Consider the following 22948-nt stretch of genomic DNA (forward strand, 5'->3'; position numbering starts at 1 on the left):
TTGTGATGCAGCAAGCCCAGAGATTGTTGTGTACACTATGATTTTATTTAAAATTTACTTTAATGTGTGATAGGAATAAAACGTGATCATAAACGAATGATTTCTCCACTCAAATGAGTGACGACTTGGACCCGGAAACAGTATTACATACGTCATCACTTAATAAGCGGATAGTTTAATCAGACTGGATCTTGAACCGGTTGTGTGTGTGTGTGACTGGGTGTTGTAGTCCAAAACATGGCAGATATGTAGTTCAAGGAGTGTGAATGTTTACCAGCGACCTCTGGTGGTTAGCGATCGCTGGTAATCATGACACATACAAAGCAGTCAAAAATGTATGAAGAGCGGCATTTTGGATTTTGCGATTTGATATGCACAAAATGAGGCTCGAAGTGCTTTTTGTGGGATGTTGTCTGTGATATATTTTTTTTGTTGAAAAAGATAGTCTTCTTTTTTCAGAAAAGAATATGATCAACCTTTGATCAAGCTCTTTGATTATGATCAAGCCCCGTCACATCGCAGTAACTCCACTGCTAGTGTATAGTCATAAGAAACTAAATAGCTGTTTGATCGACTACTACAAGCTGGTAAAAGGTCAGATAAATATGCCAATGCAATTAACGTTATTGCTGAATTGATCTAATATTTACACATTTGCTTGAGGAAGGAATGATGGGGGTAGTTACATTACTATTACTATTTTCCATAACATCTATGCCCTGCCATAACATTAGCTGACGTCAAAACTAACAGATAGCACTTTAGCTATTTATTGATTAGCAATCTCTCAACGTTTGGATACAAATAGCTTCAAATGGTAGAATACCTAGCAAACATTAGAAAATATTGACAATAAAATAAAAGGTTTAGCCTATTAAAATCAATGGCCTATCCAGAAATTAAATAAAGCTACAAAATCTATTTCACTTTTAAGAATGCACAGATCTATAATGAAGCATCTGACTACTTTAATAACTGTTTGTGCTCATTTAAGAGAAAATTGGTAGTGTTTAAAATACAACATGCTGACGGAGCAAAAAAATAAACCCAAAAAATAAGCACTTTTCCGACGGTCCCTTACTGAGAGCTCCGCTCTGCGCGCGCTCTATTGGCTAATCGCAGATTGCGAGGGCTCAAATGGAGCAGTGCTCGTAATGTCGAGGAAAAAAAAAGAAAAAGGCAGCTGTGCAACATCACCAGCTCTGTCTTTTTGTAGGAAACACACTTTAGATATTTTTAGGGTAAGAGGTTTTTGAGTTATTGCTGTCAATCGTACTGGTTTTGATTCACCGCAATGTAAATACAGCTGCAGCTATGTGACGTTGCGCGACCCACCTTTGACCCACAGTTTGAAAACCCCTGATATAGAATATTTATAGAATATAAAGTCATGGTGCAGTGGAAAAAGAATGAATATTGTGTATGACTCTTCTGAGCTTAGAGGACTGCATCCATACATCTCTGCAATGACTCAAATCACATATTAATAAAGTCATCTGGAATGGCAAAGAAAGTGTTCTTGCAGGACTCCCAGAGTTCATCAAGATTCTTTGGATTCATCTTCAATGCCTCCTTCATTTTACTCAAGACATGCTCCATAATGTTTATGTCTGGTGACTGGGCTGGCCAATCCTGGAGCACCTTGATCTTTGCTTTCAGGAACTTTAATGTGGAGGCTGAAGTATGAGAAGGAGCGCTATCCTGCGGGAGAATTTGCCCTCTCCTGTGGTTTGTAATATAATGGGCAGCACAAATGTCCTGATATCTCAGGCTGTTGATGTTGCCATCCACTCTGCAGATCTCTCGCACGCCCAAATACTGACTGTAACCATGATTTTTCCTTCACCAAACTTGACAGATTTTTTTTTGTGAGAATCTTGGGTCCATGAGGGTTCCAATAAGTCTTCTGCAGTATTTGTGATGATTGGGATTCAGTTCAACAAGTGAATCAGAAAAATCGACCTTAAGCCACTTTTCCAAATGATCAACTAGAAGTCAAGTTATTATTTATTGCTTTTACAACTTGGACCGACAACAAGAGTAAACTCTCAAAATTGTTCTGCATAAATCCACTTTTCTTTTTTTTTTCTTTTTTTTTACAAATTCTGCGCAGAAATAGCAAAATACGTCTGCAGATTCTGTCTTGCCCTGACTATAAGACAAACAGTTAAAAAGCAACATTATTACCCTTTATCTTTTCAAATATTTCCCTAGTGATGTTTAACAGAGCAAGGACATTTACACATAAGGATTTTATGATTTTCTTTCTCTCAATTGGCTGTTTAGAACAAACCACTGTTTTCCAGTGACTTGCCTGATTAACCCAACTTGCCTATTTAACCTAGTTAAGCCTTTAAATTGCCCTGTAAGCCAAATGTCTTGCTAAATAACTAGTTAAATATTATGTACTGCAATAATGGCAAAGGCAAAAGAAATTGGTTATTTGATATTTGTTAAATATTTGTTTAAATGTTTAAACATTAAACGTCATTTGGGAAATATTAAATAATAGCAAACAGCTAGCTCTCTGCAACTCTCACATGGTCACCCACTGAAGCTAAGCAGGGCTGCGCCTGGTCAGTACCTGGATGGGAGACCACATGGGAAAGCTAGGTTGCTGCCGGAAGTGGTGTTAGTGAGGCCAGCAGGAGGCGCTCAACCTACGGTCTGTGTGGGTCCTAATGCCCCAGTATAGTGATGGGGAATCTATACTGCTCAGTAAGCGCCGTCTTTCGGATGAGACATTAAACCGAGGTCCTGACTCTCTGTGGTCATTAAAAATCCCAGAATATCCTTCAAAAAAGAGTAGGGGTTTAACCAGGGTATCCTGGCCAAATCGGCCCACTGCGGTCTAGCGCAACATGGCTGCCGTTGCATCATCCAGGTAGATGCTGCACACTGGTGGTGGATGAGGAGATTCCCCTCATTGTGTAAAGCGCTTTGAGTGCCCAGAAAAGTGCTATATAAATGTGAGAAATTATTATTATTATTATTATTATTATTATAAAAAGATAAAAAATTTCAGACAAGGCCTAATAATTTTGCCTTTAACTGTATTTCACAGTATTGCTAAAGTTTCAACACAAACAATCACAACAGTGTTTTTCCATGACAAATCTCCACCCTTGCATTACAAAAATTGTGTTTTCATGTTACTTTCTAGTGTAAATATAGAGACATTCTTAAATCAAGATTCTGTACATTTACTGTACTTTTACTGTACATTTATTTCTGAAGTTACTTAAATTTTTCCTCAAAGAACCCCACCAAAAAAAAAAAAATGTTAAAACTTAGTTTTGAGACTTAATGTTTTCTTTCAAGTAATTTTCATAGGCTCACTGTCGTATCCTGGCAAGAAGGTTGCTGATTCGAGTTTCGGCTGGGTGCTCCGGTTACCCCCATAGTCCAAACACATGCGCTATAGGTGAGTTAGATAAGCTAAATTGGCCATAGTGTATGAGTGTGTGTGAATGGGAGAGTGTGTATGGGTGTTTTTAAGTACTGGGTTGTGGGTGGAAGGTATCCGCTGTGTAAAACCCATGCTGGAATAGTTTTCTGTTTAATCCAGTGGCGACCCCTGACTACATTTAGAAGAACCTGATACATATGCACATGTACTTTTCTTTGATTTTAGCTCAGCGTTTAAGACTGTTCAACCACATGTTTTAATTAGGAAACTAAAAAAAGTTAGGAGTAAATCCTAAAATTAGTGCATGGTATTACTTTTTTTTTTTTTTTTTTTTTTTACCTAACCGAACTCAGGCAGTCAAAGTAAATAACAGTTTGTCAAAAGTTAAAAATAGTAGTTCTGGTGTCTCTCAGGGTTGTGTGAGCTTATGACTCATGTTTACTTTATATACTAATGAGTGCTCAAGCAGGCACTCACAGAATTTTATTCTTAAATATTTAGATTATACGGTAATTTTAAGTTTGCTGAAAAAACAAGATCCTGTTTCTGTTTATTTTTCTGAAATTGATTCTTTTGTTGAGTGGCGTGATGAAAACTCCTTAAAAGTTAATACGAAAAAAAAACAAAGGAAATAATATTTGATCCCAAGTGTATTATCCAGCATTTAACAGTGCTTGTACATAATCAAGAAATCACTCAGTCATACAAGTATTTGGGAATTTACATAGATAGGGCTCTAATATGGGACACCCACTTAAGTTGGATTTGTAAAAAGCTTCACCCAAGACTTTGGGCTCTATTTTGACGGTCCATGCGCAGAGCGCAAAACGCAGGGTGCAACCGCTTTCATGGCGTGTCAGGACGCGTTTTTGCTAATTTAAGGACAGGAAATCTGCCTTGCTCCGCTGCGCATGTTCTAAAAGGGTTGAGTTCATTTTCTTAATGAGTTATAGGTGTGTTTTGAGAATAAACCAATTAGAGTCTCATCTCTCATTCCCTTTAAGAGTCAGCTGCGTCGCGCCAAGAGCGAATTCGCTATTTACAGGACGCAAAGTAAGTCTAAGTGGAAAAAATAAGCATTTCACTAGCAAACACTTAACAGTTAACAGTTTTTTTTTTTTTTTAACAGAAAACTGTTAAACAGAGCATCTACTGCCTGAGAATGAGAGATAATGGATCTACTTTCACTTTCGCTCTTGGATAGAGAAACCTTTACGCACAGACATCAATTAGCCTATAAATAATTAATTTCGTTTGTTAAGCGAAAATATTTGTTTCAAAACTGTTTCTAAATTCAGTTCTAATTTCCAGCAAACTAATAAATGAATAATAATAGCAAAATGTGCTCAAAAACCTGAGTTATATCCTAAAACACATGCTGTGCCCCTAAAACCTGCAGGTGGGCAAATCTAAGCTTGTTTTTAATAAAACAAATATAAATATGGATATAATAAATAATACTGCTAATAATAATAACATTATACAAAAGCAAATTGTTATGAATGAACTGAAAAAGCCTCCCGAGATGAAGACATAAAAGCAGTGGTTTTTCATATTTATGTAGGCTAGAAAATAATATGTTTTGTAATATTTTAATCCTTTATATTTTTATTCTATATCTATTCTTATTATATACTATATATATCCTTAATATTTTTTTTTTTTCATATGTAAAGATATTTGCCTATTGCTCTGTTGTGTGTATTAAGCAGTGTGTAAGCGAGGCGCAACTCTGCGCCGGAGTTTAGACCGGGTTAGTTTTGGTCTAATGAAAAATCTATTATAAATTCTCAAAATAGCAACGCGCCAGCGGTCCGCCTCAGAACTCCTTCCTTTTTAGACCAGAACGCCTATGGGCGCACAAATGAGCGCTAATGCATGCAGCATTTGCTATTTAAACAGCGTAGCGCAACGCCTCAAAACGACTCTTGCGCCAAGCTGAAACTACCAAAAGACTACTGCGCCATGCCTTGCGCCACACTGCGCGGGGTGTATGATAGGGCCCTCAATTTTCAACGAAGGCTATGGTTCTATGGTGTTGACAAGAAAATCATACGTATCTTCTCAGGCTACTTGTTTTATCTACATGGTATGGCAATCTTTCTGTAAATCTGAAATCAACATTTTTTATTATCATCAAAATTGCTATGAGACTAATAGGATCAGAAACCTTTACAAACACTTTACGAGCAATGCACTTTAAATGAAGTTAAAAGAATTTTAAACAATCCATCCCATGTACTCTTCCCATTTTATGATCTTTTACCTTCTGGTAGAAGATACAGAACCTTCCGCTGGAAGCGGAACAGACTTAACTCTTTTATCCCAGTGTCAATCAGACCGTTGAACACTGATCGATAGTGTGCAGGGGCTTCATGTATCAACGCTGCGTACACACAAAAACTTTGCGTACGCTAGGTTTTACGCCCAGAATCGCTCACCTTTGGAACGTTCATTCGGATGTACAAAAGAATATGCGTGAGATTCGGCGTACGCAGTGTTTCATACATCTGAATTTTTTTCTGCGTACGCACATTTACAGCTTTGTGCGTACGCAATGTTTTAGTAAAATTTCCACGCAAGTCTTCGTACATGAGGCCCCAGATGTTTTTCTTGTATGTAATCCCTTTACAAGGTTGCTTATTTTATAGTTTTTTATTGTGTCAGAAGTTGCTGAAGTTCTCTGTGAGTCCACAGAAATTTTTCCCCTTGAGGGACAATAAAGTATATAAACAAACAAACATAAGTTGAAGCAAAATAAGTGAATGAATGAATATGTTCATGTACATGAATCTTAATTTTAGAGTTTGTAGATACATGTAGATCTATAGCAATATTTTTTATTCTTTTTTTATTATATTCTAAGAAGTCTTTACCTCATTTCAAACTTCTTTTCCATGGTGAAGAGCTGGATGCAGAATGCATTAGAAGGCCCGTCTGGTTCAGAATCCTCACAGCAGTCCACTGTTTCTTTAATGCATGGCTCAGTGTACTCTGTCTAATAGGAAAAATTAACAAAAATGATACTTGTGGCTCCTGATGATACATTGAGGTCTTCTGAACGAAACGATCAGTCTGTGTAAAACATCCTTGGCAAACAGTACTGAGCGCGTTCACCACACGGCAAGCTTACTCTTGCATAATGACATACAGTTGAAGTCAAAACATTTCGCCCTGCTTTCTTTTTCAAATGTTTCCCAAATAATGTTTAACAGAGCAAAGAATTTTTCACAGCATTTCCTATAATATTTTTTTCTTCTGGAGAAAGTCTGATTTGTTTTATTTTGTCTAGAATAAAAAGCAGTTTTCAATTTTTTATAAACTATTTTAAAGTCAAAATTATTAGCCCACTTAAGCAATATTTTTTCGATTGTCTGCAGAACAAACCATCATACATTGACTTTCCTAGTTACCATATATAAAGGTACACGAGCTGTCACTGGGGTGGTACCTTTACAAAAGGTACAAATTTGTACCTTAAAGGTCCATATTAATAACTCAAGGGTACATATTAGTATTTTAAAAGTACAAAAGTGTTCCTCTTAAAATTTGTAGGTACTAATATATACTTTTGAAGTACCAATATGGTACAAATGTGCACTTTTTGAAAAGGTTCTACCTAGTGTACCTTTTTTCTGAGAGTGTTGCCTAATTAACCTAGTTTATTCATTAATTTTCTTGTCGGCTTAGTCCCTTTATTAATCCGGGGTTGCCACAGCGGAATGAACCGCCAACTTATCCAGCAAGTTTTTACGCAGAGGATGCCCTTCCAGCCGCAACCCATCTCTGGGAAACATACACACACACACACACACAACGGACAATTTAGCCTATCCAATTCACCTGTACTGCATGTCTTTGGACTGTGGGGGAAACCGGAGCACCCGGAGGAAACCCACGCGAACGCAGGGAGAACATGCAAACTCCACACAGAAACGCCAACTGAGCAAAGAATCGACCCAGCGACCTTCTTGCTGTGAGGCGAACGTGCTGCCCACTGCACCACTGCGTCGCCTTAATTAACCTAGTTAAGCCTGTAAATGCCACTTTAAGCTGTATAGATGTGTCTTGAAAAATACCTTGTCTAATATTATAAACTGTCATCATGGCAAAGATAAAGGAAATCGGTTATTAGAAAAAAGTTATTAAAACTAATAAGTTATTAAGTTATTAGAAATGTGTTGAGAAAATCTTCTTTCATTAAATAGACATTGGGGGGGGGAAACATAGGTGGGCTAATAATTCTGACTTAAATTGTATAACCCATTAATAAAATGCAACATAATTCTCTAAGAAGCTAACAAAAATGTCTCAAAGATGGTGTTTATCTCTGACCTGAGATATGTCTGTGTACTGGTCTCCTCCTGCCGTCTCTTCCTCTGCCGTCTGTTCACCCTGTGAAAGTATTTGGGTTAGTAAAACACAGTCTAACACGCTGAACTTATCTTCTGAAACTCACTTCCACAGGTTCATTGGTTTCATCAGATTGCTGAGCATCATCGGCAGGGTTTTCCTCCTCCAGTTGATGCGGTTCCTCTTGTTGAGATGGATCTGTCTTTGTCAGTCCTTCAAATGCTCCAAGTTCAAAGCACTTGTTGAGAAGCTTAAGATCCACGTGAGCGCTCACACTGATGAAGCCAACGACTGCTCCGTCACTCTGAGTATGTAAATCAACACACAAATCAACATTTTCATAAATTTTTTTGCTATTCTGTAAAAATTCTCAATGTGAGGTAAACAGGATGCAAAAAACATAAAGTATTGCACAAAAATCTTTTTCTCATGTAGTAGTTCTATTCTATTTAGTGCTGTTCATCACGATTAATCATATCCAAAATAAACGTTTATATTTACAGAAAATATTTGTGCATACTGTGTATATACTACATACAGAGCATCCGGAAAGTATTCATAGCGCTTCACTTTTTCCACATTATTTATGTTACAGCCTTATTCCAAAATGGATTAAATTGATTTATTTCCTCAAAATTCTACACACGACACCCCATAATGACAATGTGAAAAAAAAGAGTTTTTGAAGTTGTTGTAAACTTACAAAAAATAAACCCTGAAAAATCATGTGTACATCAGTATTCACAGAGTTTGCTCAATACTGTGTTGATGCATCTTTGGCAGCAATTACAGCCTCAAGTCTTTTTGAATATGATGCCACAAGCTTGGCACACCTGTCTTTGGGAATTTTTGCCCATTCCTCTTTGCAGCACCTCTCAAGCTCTATCAGGTTGGATGGGAAGCGACAGTGTACAGCCATTTTCAGATCTCTCCAGAGATGTTCAATAGGATTTAGGTTCTGGCTGGGCCACTCAAGGACATTCACCGAGATGTTGGGAAGCCACTCCATTTATATTCTGGCGGTGTGCTTTGGGTCATTGTCCTGCTGGAAGATGAACCATCGTCCCAGTCTGAGGTCAAGAGCTCTCTGAAGCAGGTCTTCATTCAGGATGTCTCTGTACATTGCTGCATTCATCTTTCCCTCTATCCTGACTAGTCTTCCAGTTCCTGCTGCTGAAAAACATCCCCACAGCATGATGCTGCCACCACCATGCTTCACTGTAGGGATGGTATTAGCCTGGTGATGAGCGCTGCCTGGTTTTCTTCAAACGTAATGCCATTCACTCCAAAGAGTTTATTTTTAATCTCATCAGAGCGGAGAATTTAGTGTTTTATGGTCTGAGAGTCCTTCAGATGCCTTTTGGCAAATTCCATGCGGGGAGTAGCTTCCGTCTGGCCACTCTACCATACAGGCCTGATTGGTGGATTGCTGCACAGATGGATGTCCTTCTGTAAGGTTCTCCTCTTTCCACAGAAGAACGCTGGAGCTCAGACAGAGCGAGTATCGGGTTATTGATCACCTCCCTGACTAAAGTCCTTCTCCCTGATCACTCAGCTTAGATAACCGACCAGCTCTAGGAAGAGTCCAGGTGGTTCCAAACATCTTCCACTTACGGATGATGGAGGCCACTGTGCTCATTGGAACTTTCAGAGTGGCAGAAATGTTTTTGCAACCTTCCCCAGCCTTGTGCCTCAAGGCAATCCTATCACAGAGGTCTAAAGACAATTCCTTTGTCTTCATGCTTGGTTTGCGCTTTGACATGCACTGTCAACCCTGGGACCTTATATAGACATGTGTATGCCATGTCCAATCAACTGAATTGACCACAGCTGAACTCCAATGAAGCTGCTGAAACATCTCAAGAATGATCAGTACAAACAGAATGTACCTGAACTCAATTTAGAGCTTCACAGCAAAGGCTGTGAATACTGATGTACATGTGATTTTTCAGGTTTTTTATTTTGTATAAAATTTGCAACAATTTCAAAAACTTTTTCACATTGTCATTATGGGGTATTGTGTGTAGAATTTTGAGGAATTAAATTAATTTAATCCATTTTGGAATACGAGTGTATTATAAAAAAGTGGAAAAAGTAAAGCGCTACGAATACTTTCTGGATGCACTTTATATATCACTGAGAAAAACAATATTGCAATGTCAAATTTTTCCAATAATATGCAGCCCTAACATAAAGGAATGAAATTAACTTATTAGATTTTATAAATTTAAGTGGATTGAACCTAAAACAATTGAGTTGTCCACCGCAAAAAACATAATTGTGCTGTTTCAGCTTCTTTTGAATAAGTAGGTTGATCAAACAGCAAACGTCCTTTTTTAAGTGTACTTAACAAAGCTTGTTTTTTGAACAAATTTATTAACAATTTATATTTTAATATTTTTTTTTATTTACAGTCATTTTGCTTCTCCCGTAAATGTTTCTTGATTCAAGATATCTTTAAAACTAATACAAAAAGCAGAGCATCTTTTTTGGCATTTATGATTTTGGAGTAAAATACGACCAGGACATGCTCTTGACAGATTTCATAAGATAGACCCATATATAATTTAAACCTTTTATAAAAGGCCTAGAAAAACAACAGCTATTTAATAATTGATGAATTTTCTCTGGAAAGAAGAAAAAACCTGCTGTAATCCTCCTGGGCAATGTAGTACAGTTGTCCCGCTGAACGGTCGGGACATTCAGACAAAAGGCAGAACGGCTACAGATGTCTGGACACAATATGTTCAGTGTGAGTATGTCTTGGCAGGGCAGGAGCCTCGTCTGCCATATGTCGCATGAGCACATGTCAGCATGAGCCGCAGGGGAGAGACTGAGCGATCTGTCGTCCTGTCATTCCTGAGAAAACACAAACTTACACAATTTCTGACCCGCCTCACAGTATGCAAAGTTGAACTATACGGCAACCAAAAATCCTTCAGTTGCTTTGGATTGAACGGCATTACAAAGACAAAAGGGTTCATTTGTCATTTCTCTTATATGCGCAGTGTGATATATATATATTTTTATACAGATACAGTTAGAATTGTTAGCTCTCCTGAATTATTAGCCCCCCAGTAGATTTCCCCCCCAATTTCTGTTTAACGGTAAGATTTTTTGTCAACACATTTCTAAACATAATTGTTTTAATAACTCATTTCTAATAACTGGTTTATTTTAGGCTACGCAGTGGCGCAGTAGGTAGTGCTATCACCTCACAGGTTTCCTCCGGGTGCTCCTGTTTCCCCCACAGTTCAAAGACATGCTGTACAAGTAAAATGGGTTGGCTAAAATGTCCTTGAGTGTGAATGACTGTATGGATGTTTCTAAGAGATGGGTTGCGGCTGAAAGGGCATCCGCTGCGTAAAAATATGTTGGCGGTTCTTTCCGCTGTGTCGACCCTGGATTAATAAAGGGACTAAGCCAAAAAGAAAACGAATGAATGATTTATTTTATCTTTGTCATGTTGACAGCACATAATATTTGACTAGATATTTTTCAAGACATTAGTATTAAGCTTTAAGTGACATTTAAAGGCTTAACTAGGTTAATTAGGCGTGTTAGGGTAATTAGGCAAGTCATTGTACAACAGTGGTTTGTTCTGTTGACAATAGAAAACAAATATCGCTTAAGGAGGGTAATAATATTGACCTTAAAATGGCTTTTAAAAAATTAAAAACTGCTTTTATTGTAGTTGAAAATAAACAAATATTATCAAAAATACTGTTACAAATTCCTTGTTCTGTTCAACATCATTTGGGGAAAAAAAACCAACAATAGGGCTGATTTATTTTAGCACTAACGCAATGATGTTTTTTTTTTTTTTAAATCAAATTGCCTTTGTCGTGTTTTTTTATTTTAGCTTTACCAGGACTCTTAATTTGATGATACAAATGCGCGATTCATAGCCGATCTATATACGGATGAAAACGCTTTCTCTAACTCCGTGTTCATTTCTACAGTTTTTTTTTTTTTTTGAAGAAATAATACACATATTTGAGATATTAGTGGTTGAGCCACTTTTTGGCAAAATAACCCAACAAATTTGTTATTTTGTAACCCAAATTGTTGGGTTGACCTTAACAATTCAATGGATTGGGTTAAATTAACCCAACAGCAGGTCGGTGCCAATAAAACCTATCAATAGGTTACCTGTTAACCCAACTGTTTTAAGTGAGTATTTGCAGAATATTGAAGTCAGAATTATAAGCCCCCCTGAATTACTAGACTCCCTGTTTCCACAATTTTTGTTTAATGGAGAGCAGATTTTTTTCAACACATTTCTAAACATAAAAGTTTTATTAACTCATTTCTAATAACTGATTTATTTTATCTTTGCCATGATGACAGTAAATAATATTTGACTAGATATTTTTCAAGACACTTCTATACAGCTTAAAGTGACATTTAAAGGCTTAACTAGGTTAATTAGGTTAACAAGGCAAGTTAGGGAAATTGGGCAAGTTATTGTAAAACGATGGTTTGTTCTGTAGACAGTCGGGGAAAAAAATAGCTTAAAGGGGCTAATAATTTTGACCTTAAAATTATGTTTAAAAAATTAGTAACTGCTTTTATTTGTGTTGAAATATTAAAAAAAAGAGACTTTTTCCAGAAGAAAAAATATGATCAGACATATTGTGAAAATTTCCTTGCTCTGTTAAACATCATTTAGGAAATATTTTTAAAAAAATTAATTAATTTTATTACCCCCTTGCTTAATTTTCCCCCCAATTTCTGTTTAATGGAGAGAAGATTTTTTTCAACACATTTCTATAATAGTTTTAATAACTCATCTCTATATTAACTGATTTATTTTATCTTTGATATGATGACAGTGCATAATATTTAACTAGATAGTTTTCAAGACACTTCTATACAGCTTAAAGTGACATTTAAAGGATTAACTATGTTGATTAGGTTAACTAGGCAGGTTAGGGTAATTAGGCAAGTTGTTGTATGCGATGTTTTGTTCTGTAGACTATCAAAAAAAAAAATAGTTAGCTTAAAGGGGCTAATAATTTTGTGCCTAAAATTGATTTTTAAAAAATGTAAAACTGCTTTTATTCTGGCCGAAATAAAAAAATAAGACTTTCTCCAGAAGAAAAAAAACATTATCAGACATACTGTGAAAATTTTCTTGCTCTGTTAAACATCGTTTGGGAATAAAAAAAATTCAAATTGGGGCTAATAATTCTGACTTCAACTGTATATAACATGGATTTTTTTTTTACTTGCTTTGATAATCAGAGAGTAAAAACTAAAAATTTTTATATGGACAATTAAAAATAGAGTTGCAGGACACTTGCAGGATAACACTGTATGTCTGTAACAAAATGTAAACCATTCAAAGTATTTTAAATAGCCACTTAAGAGCTAAAATATGCTGTCCACCTATGTGGACACTTTTGAAGGTTAAAGATATCCTACAAACCTACTGATACTAACATCTAAAAAACATTCTTTTAATTTCATGGGACCTTTAATAGTGTATTTTTGAATTTTTCTTTATTATACTGAAAAGAAAAACGCCATCTCAAAGTTCAAAATCTCAAAACTGACAGGTGCATGAAGAAGCAGTGTAAAAAACAGCCTTCACTACTAACTTCACAGACGGCTGTGTGGTGCTCCTGTTCTTGTGTCTCGATGAGCTCAGACAGGACGAACGGCCCGTATGTCTCCACCAGTGGCGTGATCTGCTCTCCAAATATGTGCATGAGGTCATCGTGATCTTCCACTCTGGGGAATTAAAAGATATTGCACTGGGATTTGAATACGTCGCCGAGCTGCAAATGTTCTGTATGAACTGTATATTGATATAAACTGTGTACAGCAGAACCAAAACCGTCTAGACATGGATTACGACTGGCTTTACACAAGATGAAACTGCAGAATTACACAGAAACATGGCGGTTCAACTCAAACAGGAAAAAAAAGTGTATTTTAGGACCGTTTTTTTTTTCTTTCAAATCTTTGTGTAATGTTACATTATTAACAGTGTATTTAAGTTCTTTATCATCTTTTACATTGCAAAATACTAGGCAATTTAAATGTGTAAATGTATTAGTCAATAAACAATTTATTATTGGCATTATTATATATTATTGCAATATATTACATGTCTGTATTTAATTATCTGTACAGTATTTAAAAATAAAAAGGGATTCAATATTTTAGTATTTTTATACAACTTATGTATAATTCTTGTTCTTTTTTATGTAAGCTTTGAAATTTGCCTTTTCAATTTGTTTATAATGTTGTTTGTTAATTTTGTTTATTTTCAATAAATACCCTCTGTGGTAAAGTAGTTAAAAGCCCATTTAATAATTTATAAAATATAATTTTAACATTTGATTTAATCTGTCAAGCTATTGTAAGTTTAAACATTTCCAATAAAAATATTGCCATTTACTTTTACGTTTTTGTCCATTTACATTTAATTTGTCAACACATTTCTAAACATAATATTTTTAATAACTCATTTCTAATAACATTTCTAATAAGCTTAAAGTGACATTTAAAGGCATATAGGTTTATTGGATTAGCTAGGCTGGATAGGGTAATTAGGCAAGTAATTTCATAATGATGGTTTGTTCTGTAGAGTATCGAAAAATATATAGCTTAAAGGGGCTAATAATTTTGACCTTAAAAAGGTTTTAAAAATTTAATTTAAATCTTAAATTAAATAAACTGCTATTATTCTAGCTGAAATAAAACAATTAAGACTTTCTCCAGAAGAAAAAATATTATCAGACATACAGTGAAAATTTTCTTGCTCTGTTAAACATCATTTGAGAAATATTTAAAAAAAAAAAAATCAAAAGGAGGCTAATAATTCTGACTTCAACTGTATATGACTGTAAATTATTAGCTCCTTGTTTATTTCCCCCCAAATTTGTGTTTAACGGAGAGAAGATTTTTTCAACACGGTTATAAACATAATAGTTTTATTAACTCATTTCTAATAAATGATTTATTTTATCTGTCACATGACGACAGTACATAATATTTTGCTAGATATTTTTCAAGATACTAGTAGTCAGCTAAAGGGTAATTTAAAGGCTTTACTAGGTTAATTAGGTTAACTAGGCAGGTTAGGGTAATCAGGAAGGTTATTGTATATCGATGGTTTGTTCTGTAGACTATCGAAAGAAAACATAGCTTAAAGGGGCTAATAATTTTGACCTTAAAATAGATCTTAAAAAATTAAAAACAGCTTTTATCTTGGTCGAAATATAATAAAAAAGACTTTCTCAAGAAGAAAACATATTATCAGACATACTGTGAAAAAATTCCCTTGCTCTGTTAAACATCATTTAGGAAATATTTAAAAGGAAAAAACATTCAAACGGGGGCTAATAATTCTGACTTCTACTGTATATATGTATGCTCTATGTAAATATATAAATGCTCTAATAAAATTTTAATAAAATATATTATATCATTACGATATATTTATGAATATATATTTATATTTTTAAGTGCAATTTAAATAAATAAATAAACATTTTAAGGTCAATATTATTAGCCCCTTTCAGCTATATTTTTTTTAGAACAAACCATCTGCAGAACAAACCATCATTATACAATAACTTGCCTAATTACCCTAACCTGCCTAGTTAACCTAATTACCCTAGTTAAGCCTTTAAATGCCACTTTAAGCTGTATAGAAGTGTCTGAAAAATATCTGGAAAAATACTTTTTACTGTCATCATGTTACAGATAAAATAAATCAGTTATTGGAGATGAGTTATTAAAACTATTATGTTTAGAAATGTACTGAAAAAATCTCTCCGTTAAATAGAAATTGGGGAAAAAAATAAACAGGGGGCTAATAATTCTGACTTTAACTGTATATATATATATATATATATATATATATATATATATATATATATATATATATATATATATATATATATATATATATATATATATATATATATATATATATATACAGTACCTCATATATTTTTTATTAATATAATATTATTATTTATATAATTTATAAATCTAAAATGTAATAATTTAGAGCAAGCATAAAATTACATTATATACAAAGCATCCGGAAAGTATTCATAACACTTCACTTTTTTCACCTTTTTTGGTACATGTGATTTTTCAGGTTTTTATTATTAATAATTTAAAACAATTTCAAAAACTCTTTTTCCACATTCTCATTATGGGGTATTGTGTGTAGAATTTTGAGAAAATAAATGAATTGAATCCACTTTGGAATAAGGCTGTAACATAAACAAATGTGGAAAAAGTGAAACACTATCAATACTTTAATATGTATGCATATTAAGTAAATGTAAGTAAAAGTAAATGCCAATATTTTATTACAAGTGTTTAAACTTAAAAAAAAAAAGATAGATAATAAAATTACATTTTATAAATTATTAAATTAGCTTTTAACTACATTACTACAGAAGGTATTTTTTGACAACAAACAAAATAAAAAACATCATAAACTAATTGAAAAGGCAAGTTTCATGCTTACATAAAAACAATAAGAATTATATAAGAGTTATAGGAAAAATGCTAAAATATTGAATCTCTTTTTAATAACCAATATATATTATATTTTATAATATATATTATAATTTTTTTCTCAATATATTTATATAAAAAAGTATTTTAAATATATTTAAAAACGCAAGTGCTTAACTGGCATGCACAAAAGGTAACAATGCAGGGAAATAAATGATTGGGTGATTTGTAAACCTGGCTTTGCGGATGTGCAGTCGAGGACAGTGATCGTGTCGATGACAAACATAAGCTGAATACTGAGCTTCATCCGTAACAGAAGTCATGGGTTCAAAGATCTTCTGCAGCGCTGCCTCTAATATAAAGACAATTATGACAGAATAATGTCTTAACATCATTTGAACAATTTTGCCATCACTGCCGGCATACAAAATATGTCCATGTGCATTTATTTCCTACCAAGTGCACCTCCGTATGGGGTCAGGAGACAGATGTGTTCCAGCTCCACAACCGCACTGAAAACAGTCCTGGAAGAAAATAAAGATCAAATCCGATATAACCTGACTGAATGGCATTGCTGTACAGCCAATGCAATTTGTGCTGCCTAAAACGAGATTCATATCCACTCTAACCCAATAACTGTCGCTTTATTACATGAAAAATAAACCAGTGAGCAGCAATAGGGAAGAAATGTAATGCTCGAAGGTGAACTAATACAAAACATATTTCAACCGAGACCCAAAATATATAAAGTGTTTTCATTCAGCTTGATAGAAAGAAGACATCCAAAATATTATTACATGTTTCTGTTATTGTACTTTGTCAGTTAAAATATATATTTGTAATATATTGTTCCTCAAATTGAGTTTTTTTCTCCTGCTCTGAGCTATAAAATCTTTAAAACTTAAAAAATGTATAAAACTTTACAGTTGCATTCATGTCAGGACATGTTAATTCATAATTAATTATGATTATAATTAAATTTTTTTATTATATATATATATACAGGTCAGAATTATTATCCCTCCTGAATTATTAGCTCCCCTGTATATATTTAATAACTCAGTTCTAATAACTGATTTCTTTCATCTTTGCCATGAAGACGGCACGTAATATTTGACTAGATATTTTTCAAGATACTATTAAGCTTAACGTGACATTTAAAGGCTTAACTAGGTTAATTAAGCAAGTTAGGGTAATTAGGCAAGTCATTGTGTAGCGATGATTTGTTCTGTAGACAATAGAAAAAAATATATTGTGTGAGGGGCCTAATAATATTGACCTTAAAATGGATTAAAAAAAATTAAATACTACATTTATTCTAGCAGAAATAAACAAATAAGACTTTCTCCAGAAGAAAAAAATATTATAGAAAATACTGTGAAAAAATCCTTGCTCTATTAAACATCATTTGGGAAATATTTGAAAAATTCACAGGAGAGTTAATCATTTTGACTTCAACTGTATATACACAGTCCAACATTGTTCAGTTTGCCAGAAATGTATGCAAATTAGTGCACATTTAACCAAATATTGCCTTATTTTGATATTTAATCATAATATTTGGGAAAATTATCATATTATCCTGCAGTGCCCTGCCTGTACAGTACAGTAGTTTGCCTGACTATTTCTTTAGCGCCCCCTATAGAGAAAAATCTCCCTCCAACCCCACTATTTTAATAATCCAGCTCATAAAAAGTCCAAATATAGCACTAAAAATCTAAAGAAAAATAAGAAATAGAATAATTCAATAAAAAGTGCAGTAATTTACCTCACTATTGCTTTAGTGCCACTTTTAGAGGTAAATGTCCCTCCAGTCCCCGCAATTTTAAAAATCCAGTTTATAAAAAGTCCAAATATAACCCTAAAAATCTAAAAAAAAATAAAATAAAAAATAACATATATATATATATATATATATATATATATATATATATATATATATATATATATATATATATATATGAAAGGGCAGAATATTAGATAAAAAGTACAGTAGTTTACATGATCTCTTTAGTGCCCCCAATAGAGAAAAATCTCCCTCCAAGCTCCCTATTTTTAAAACTACAGCTTATAAAAAGTGCAAATATAACACTAAAATAAAAAAAAGAAATGGCAGAATATTAGATAAAAAGTACAGTAGTTTACCTGAATATCTCTTTAGCGCCACCTATGGAAAAGCCAGGTTGAGCCACAAACAGCCGCAGGAAGAGAGTGTTCATGGGCTGGAGGATAGAAAAACAAGATTCTCAGGAACTCTCCAAAAACATTTTGAGTATTAATGGACATCAGGTTTTATTTACTCTTCCTACCGTCAATTTCTCTGCACTGGCGTAATTTTGAAGCCGATTCTGCCAGCATGCCTGATCCACCAGCTCTTCTATTGGGTGATCTGAGAAAGATGCGTGGGCCAAAACTTCATTCTTACTGGAGCTCAGGGTCACGGCTAAATTTGCTTTCTCACTGCAATGAAAATAGAGAAACATGTCCTGTAACGATTCATTCATCTTCCTTATTTATCTGGGGTCGCCACTGCGGAATGAACCGCAAACTATTCCAGCATATGTTTTACAGACCAGATGCCCTTCCAGCCGCAACCCAGCACTGGGAAAATCCTGTAATGATCTATATCATATATGGAAATATTTTTAAAAATCCAGTTTATGCAAAACAGTCCAATTATAACTCCCCCCCAAAAAAAAGGAATGAATATTGCAGCATATGTGTATATATATATATATATATATATATGTGTATATATATATATATATATATATATATATATATATATATTCAATTCAAAATAATAATAAAATTATATATATATATATATATATATATATATATATATATATATATATATATATATATATATATATATAATTTTATTATTATTTTAATTAATTACATTTTAATTAAACGTAGCAGACATTAAAGTGATTTTACATATATGTGTAAATTATCTTCTTCAAAGTGGACCTTTTATGCAAAAAATACTATTATAAGGGGTGTAAACACAGTTGTGTGGCAACAGTGCGTAAATATAGCTAATTATTAATTAATTTCATTTTTTATAATCACACTTGATAAAAACAAGTCTGCCGAAACTCTTCAATTGACATTTTCCATATGTGCATGTCATTAGAGGGGGTAAAAGCCCCATCCATTAGTGACAATCTTTACCTCATTAGCATAGTCTTGTTTTTTAATCTGCCACTATGCTGACACGCACGCATTTGTAGCTCCACCCTCTATTGAAAAAAAGCAAATCTCATTTGAATTTAAAGTGAGTGACCAAAATGGCCCAATTAGGATCGGTTTCAAGGCATTATAAAACATTATTTGTGTGGTATTTCGAGCTGAAACTTCACATTCTGAAAAACAATTAATTTTGCAACAATTTATTTGTTGAATTTAAACTAACAAATTAAATTTAGTAATGTTCAGCTTAATTTATTTGTTTAAATTTAACATAAACTAATTGTTTACAACACCTTAATCTAAAAAAAGTAAGTAAATTCGAGGAATCATCTTTGAATAATTTTTTTCAGCGTACACACAATCAGAGACTTAATTTACATCTTGTAAAAAAGGGCATAATAGGTCCCATTGAAGGTTTTAAATAACTATAGAGTCAAAATAAGGTTGAAAAAATAAATTCAGTATCTTTTATCGAATTTTGAAATAACATAATTTACCTAACCTGTAACATTCAATATTATATTTTTAAAAATGTCTTGCTAACAAATGGGTAAAACCTAATGGTTTGAAGTATAGTGGAAAATTATAAAGTTTTAAACTGAGTATTATCAGGCTCCACTGTGATCCTTAAAAAAAACACATGTAATGCAAGAAAATGAAAGCCTACTGAAAAAATAATTTCTTGGATTTACAATTTTTAAGGTAAGTAAGTGGTTGCAAATAATTTCTATGGGCTGAATTTAAACAAATTAAATTTAGTAATGTTTAATTTGTTTAAATTCAGCCTATAAATTATTTGCAACCACTTACCTTAATAAAATTTAGTACCTCTAATCAATAATATTTTCAGTGATTTACTGTTTTGAAGCCTTGTGACCTCTTAAATGTAACCCATATATGTGTTGTAATATTTCCTGGTTTATTAGTTTTCATGACTCTTCTTACTTACAGGAGATTGATGACATTAAGTCTCCCGAACACGGCAACAGATGCCGGACTGATCAGATGATTGATCTCTTCAGCATCTGACCATTCAGTTCTCCTCACGGTCACACTTTCTGCTTTACCAGTGGATGAAGTGATGGTGCTCATTTTCTCTAATACAATGAACATGTGTGATTAGACACAGACATAAATTGTGTTATACAGTTATTACAGTGCTCGAAAGTTTACATACCCCTTGAAGAATCTGTTAAAATGTGAATAATTGTAACAAAATATGAGAGATCATACAAAACGCATGCTATTTTTAGGACCAGACAGAATCTGTGGACATTTTTGCTATTTCTGCAGAGAATTTTGTAAAAAAAAACTGCTGATTTATGCGATTTTGGGAGTATCATAATTAAAAACTTAATATATGAAATAAAAAATTGTAAATGTTAAATATTAATTTTAATATTTAACATTTACAATGCAACTCCAATTTCCAAAATCCACTTATTTAATAAACAAAGCAAGTCTCTTATATAATATATCTACTAAAAGACGGAAAATATTACTTTACAAACTTCATTGTAAATAAATCAAATGAACAATTTTATATTAGTCAATAATATTACTGAAATTAATTTAAAAAGTGAATAAATATAAAATTACACACATTTACACACGTAGACTCAATGATTAACTAAAAATCTGCCGAAATTTTCACATTTCTGCAAGCACAGATTCTGTGTGGGCCTAGTTATTGTTTATTAAGTACTGTCCTGATTAAGCTATTTTGCATAAAATATGTCTATATGTAGTGCACAAAAAAAAAACATAGGTGAAATTTTAAAAAATAACCCCTTGCAAAAGTTTGGTTTGTGGTTTCCTAATGATCTACCAGTGTTTTTTTGTTGTTGATGAGTCTCTTGTTTGTTCTGAGCAGTTCAACTGACTGCTGTTCTTCAAAAAAAAAAAACCCCTCCATGTCCCCTAGATTCTACAGCCTCCTCTGCAGATTTGAGCTCTTTCCAGCAGCGAATCAAAGTAAATTCAAGGTAAATTGCACTTTATTTGTGTTCCAGGAAACATGCAAGTTCAGTGCTCAGCATAATTGAGAACACCCCATTTAGAAAATTTATATTTTTATAATTATAGTTTAAAATTTATATTTATTAAAATATTTAAATAATTATATATTTTAAATTAATATTTATTTTATTTTATCAATATATTTTATTACTTATTAAATAAAAATTTATATTTAAAACTAATATTTATTTTTATTTATTTTATTAATATTTTTGATTTCTTATTGAATATAGGCAATGCATTTTGGTGCATTTAAACAAAACAGATTTATTAAACAGATATATTTATTAATATGATATTTTAGTCACTAAACATATTTAGAAATAGAAAGATAATACAATAAAATCAAGCTAAATTTAGCTAAAGTAAATTACAACCTATAAAATTTCAACAAAATTTTCCTTTTTTGTTTTTGCTTCTCTTGATTTTTCCTCTTTTGAAAAAAAAAATTGTATTTAATATTTTCCTATAAAATTTTTTGGCTTTTCTAGTTTTTGGGCCGTTATTGTAAGTTGTTTTGTTTGATAAGCTCCAGATTTGGCTTCAGTACTGACTAATGTATTTGCACAAATATAATACTGCAGCTTCCTATTAAAAACATGAATATAAAATAAAGATTTTTGAGGAGTGTATGGTACAATACTTATTACAAATTACCATGTATTTTGTATTATGTTGCTACTTTTGTTAAAATTATTCACATTTAACAGATTATATAAGTGGTATGTAAACATTCGAGCACAACTGTAGACGTAATATACAGTTGAAGTCAGTTGAATTATTAGCCCCCTTGTTTATTTTTTCCCTAATTTCTGTTTAACGGAGAGCAGATTTCTTTTCAACACATTTCTAAACATAATAGTTTTTGCTAACTCATTTCTAATAACTGATTTATTTAATTAATCATGATGACAGGTAAATAATATTTTATTAGATAATTTTCAAGATACTACTATACAGCTTAAAGTGACATTTAAAGACTTAATTAGGTTAATTAGGTTAACTAGGCAGGTCAGGGTAATTAGGCAAGTTATTGTGTAATGATCTGTAGACAAAAATATAGCTTCATGGGGCTAATAATATTGACCTTAAATTTTATTTTATTTTTTTATTTATTTTATAAAAACTGCTTTTATTCTAGCCAAAATAAAACAAATAAGACTTTTTCCAGAAGACAAAATATTATCAGACATAATGTGAAAATTTCCTTGCTCTGTTAAACATCATTTGGGAAATATTTAAAAAAGAAAAAAAATCAAAGGGGGCTAATAATTCTGACTTCAATTGTACGTTATATGTTTTTCGTCTGTGTGCACGCACAGACTTATTTTGGTAAACAAATAAATAACAACTCTTTACGGTTATTTCATACACAATAACAAGCAATACATAATTAACAAATTAATAAAAATGGACATTCACTTACATTAAAGATAGGTCGGACTATAAAAAAATCTAACAGTGAGCGAATAAAGTTAA

General features: G+C 32.9%; 1 protein-coding gene across 9 annotated transcripts in view; it reads right to left on the bottom strand.

Annotated features, from left to right (window-relative positions):
• cfap61 (cilia and flagella associated protein 61) overlaps positions 1-22948 on the bottom strand; it is a 110198-nt gene that overhangs the window by 85051 nt on the left and 2199 nt on the right. For 5 of the 9 annotated variants that reach the window (XM_001342490.10, XM_073933760.1, XM_073933761.1 and 2 more), the window contains 9 exons: positions 20400-20547; positions 18562-18712; positions 18398-18474; positions 16709-16776; positions 16487-16604; positions 13366-13498; positions 7869-8066; positions 7745-7804; positions 6286-6407 (listed from right to left, as the gene is read on the bottom strand). In XM_001342490.10, the coding sequence (XP_001342526.6) occupies positions 6286-6407; positions 7745-7804; positions 7869-8066; positions 13366-13498; positions 16487-16604; positions 16709-16776; positions 18398-18474; positions 18562-18712; positions 20400-20542 (1070 nt within the window). In that variant the 5' untranslated portion in view covers positions 20543-20547. Of the gene's footprint in view, positions 1-6285; positions 6408-7744; positions 7805-7868; positions 8067-13365; positions 13499-16486; positions 16605-16708; positions 16777-18397; positions 18475-18552; positions 18713-20399; positions 20548-22948 lie in introns of all 9 variants that reach the window. The other 4 variants (XM_017352573.4, XM_073933762.1, XM_009294993.5 and 1 more) reach the window with 1 other exon arrangement.

Source organism: Danio rerio, chromosome 20, assembly GCF_049306965.1.
Source record: "Danio rerio strain Tuebingen ecotype United States chromosome 20, GRCz12tu, whole genome shotgun sequence".
NCBI lineage: Eukaryota > Metazoa > Chordata > Actinopteri > Cypriniformes > Danionidae > Danio > Danio rerio.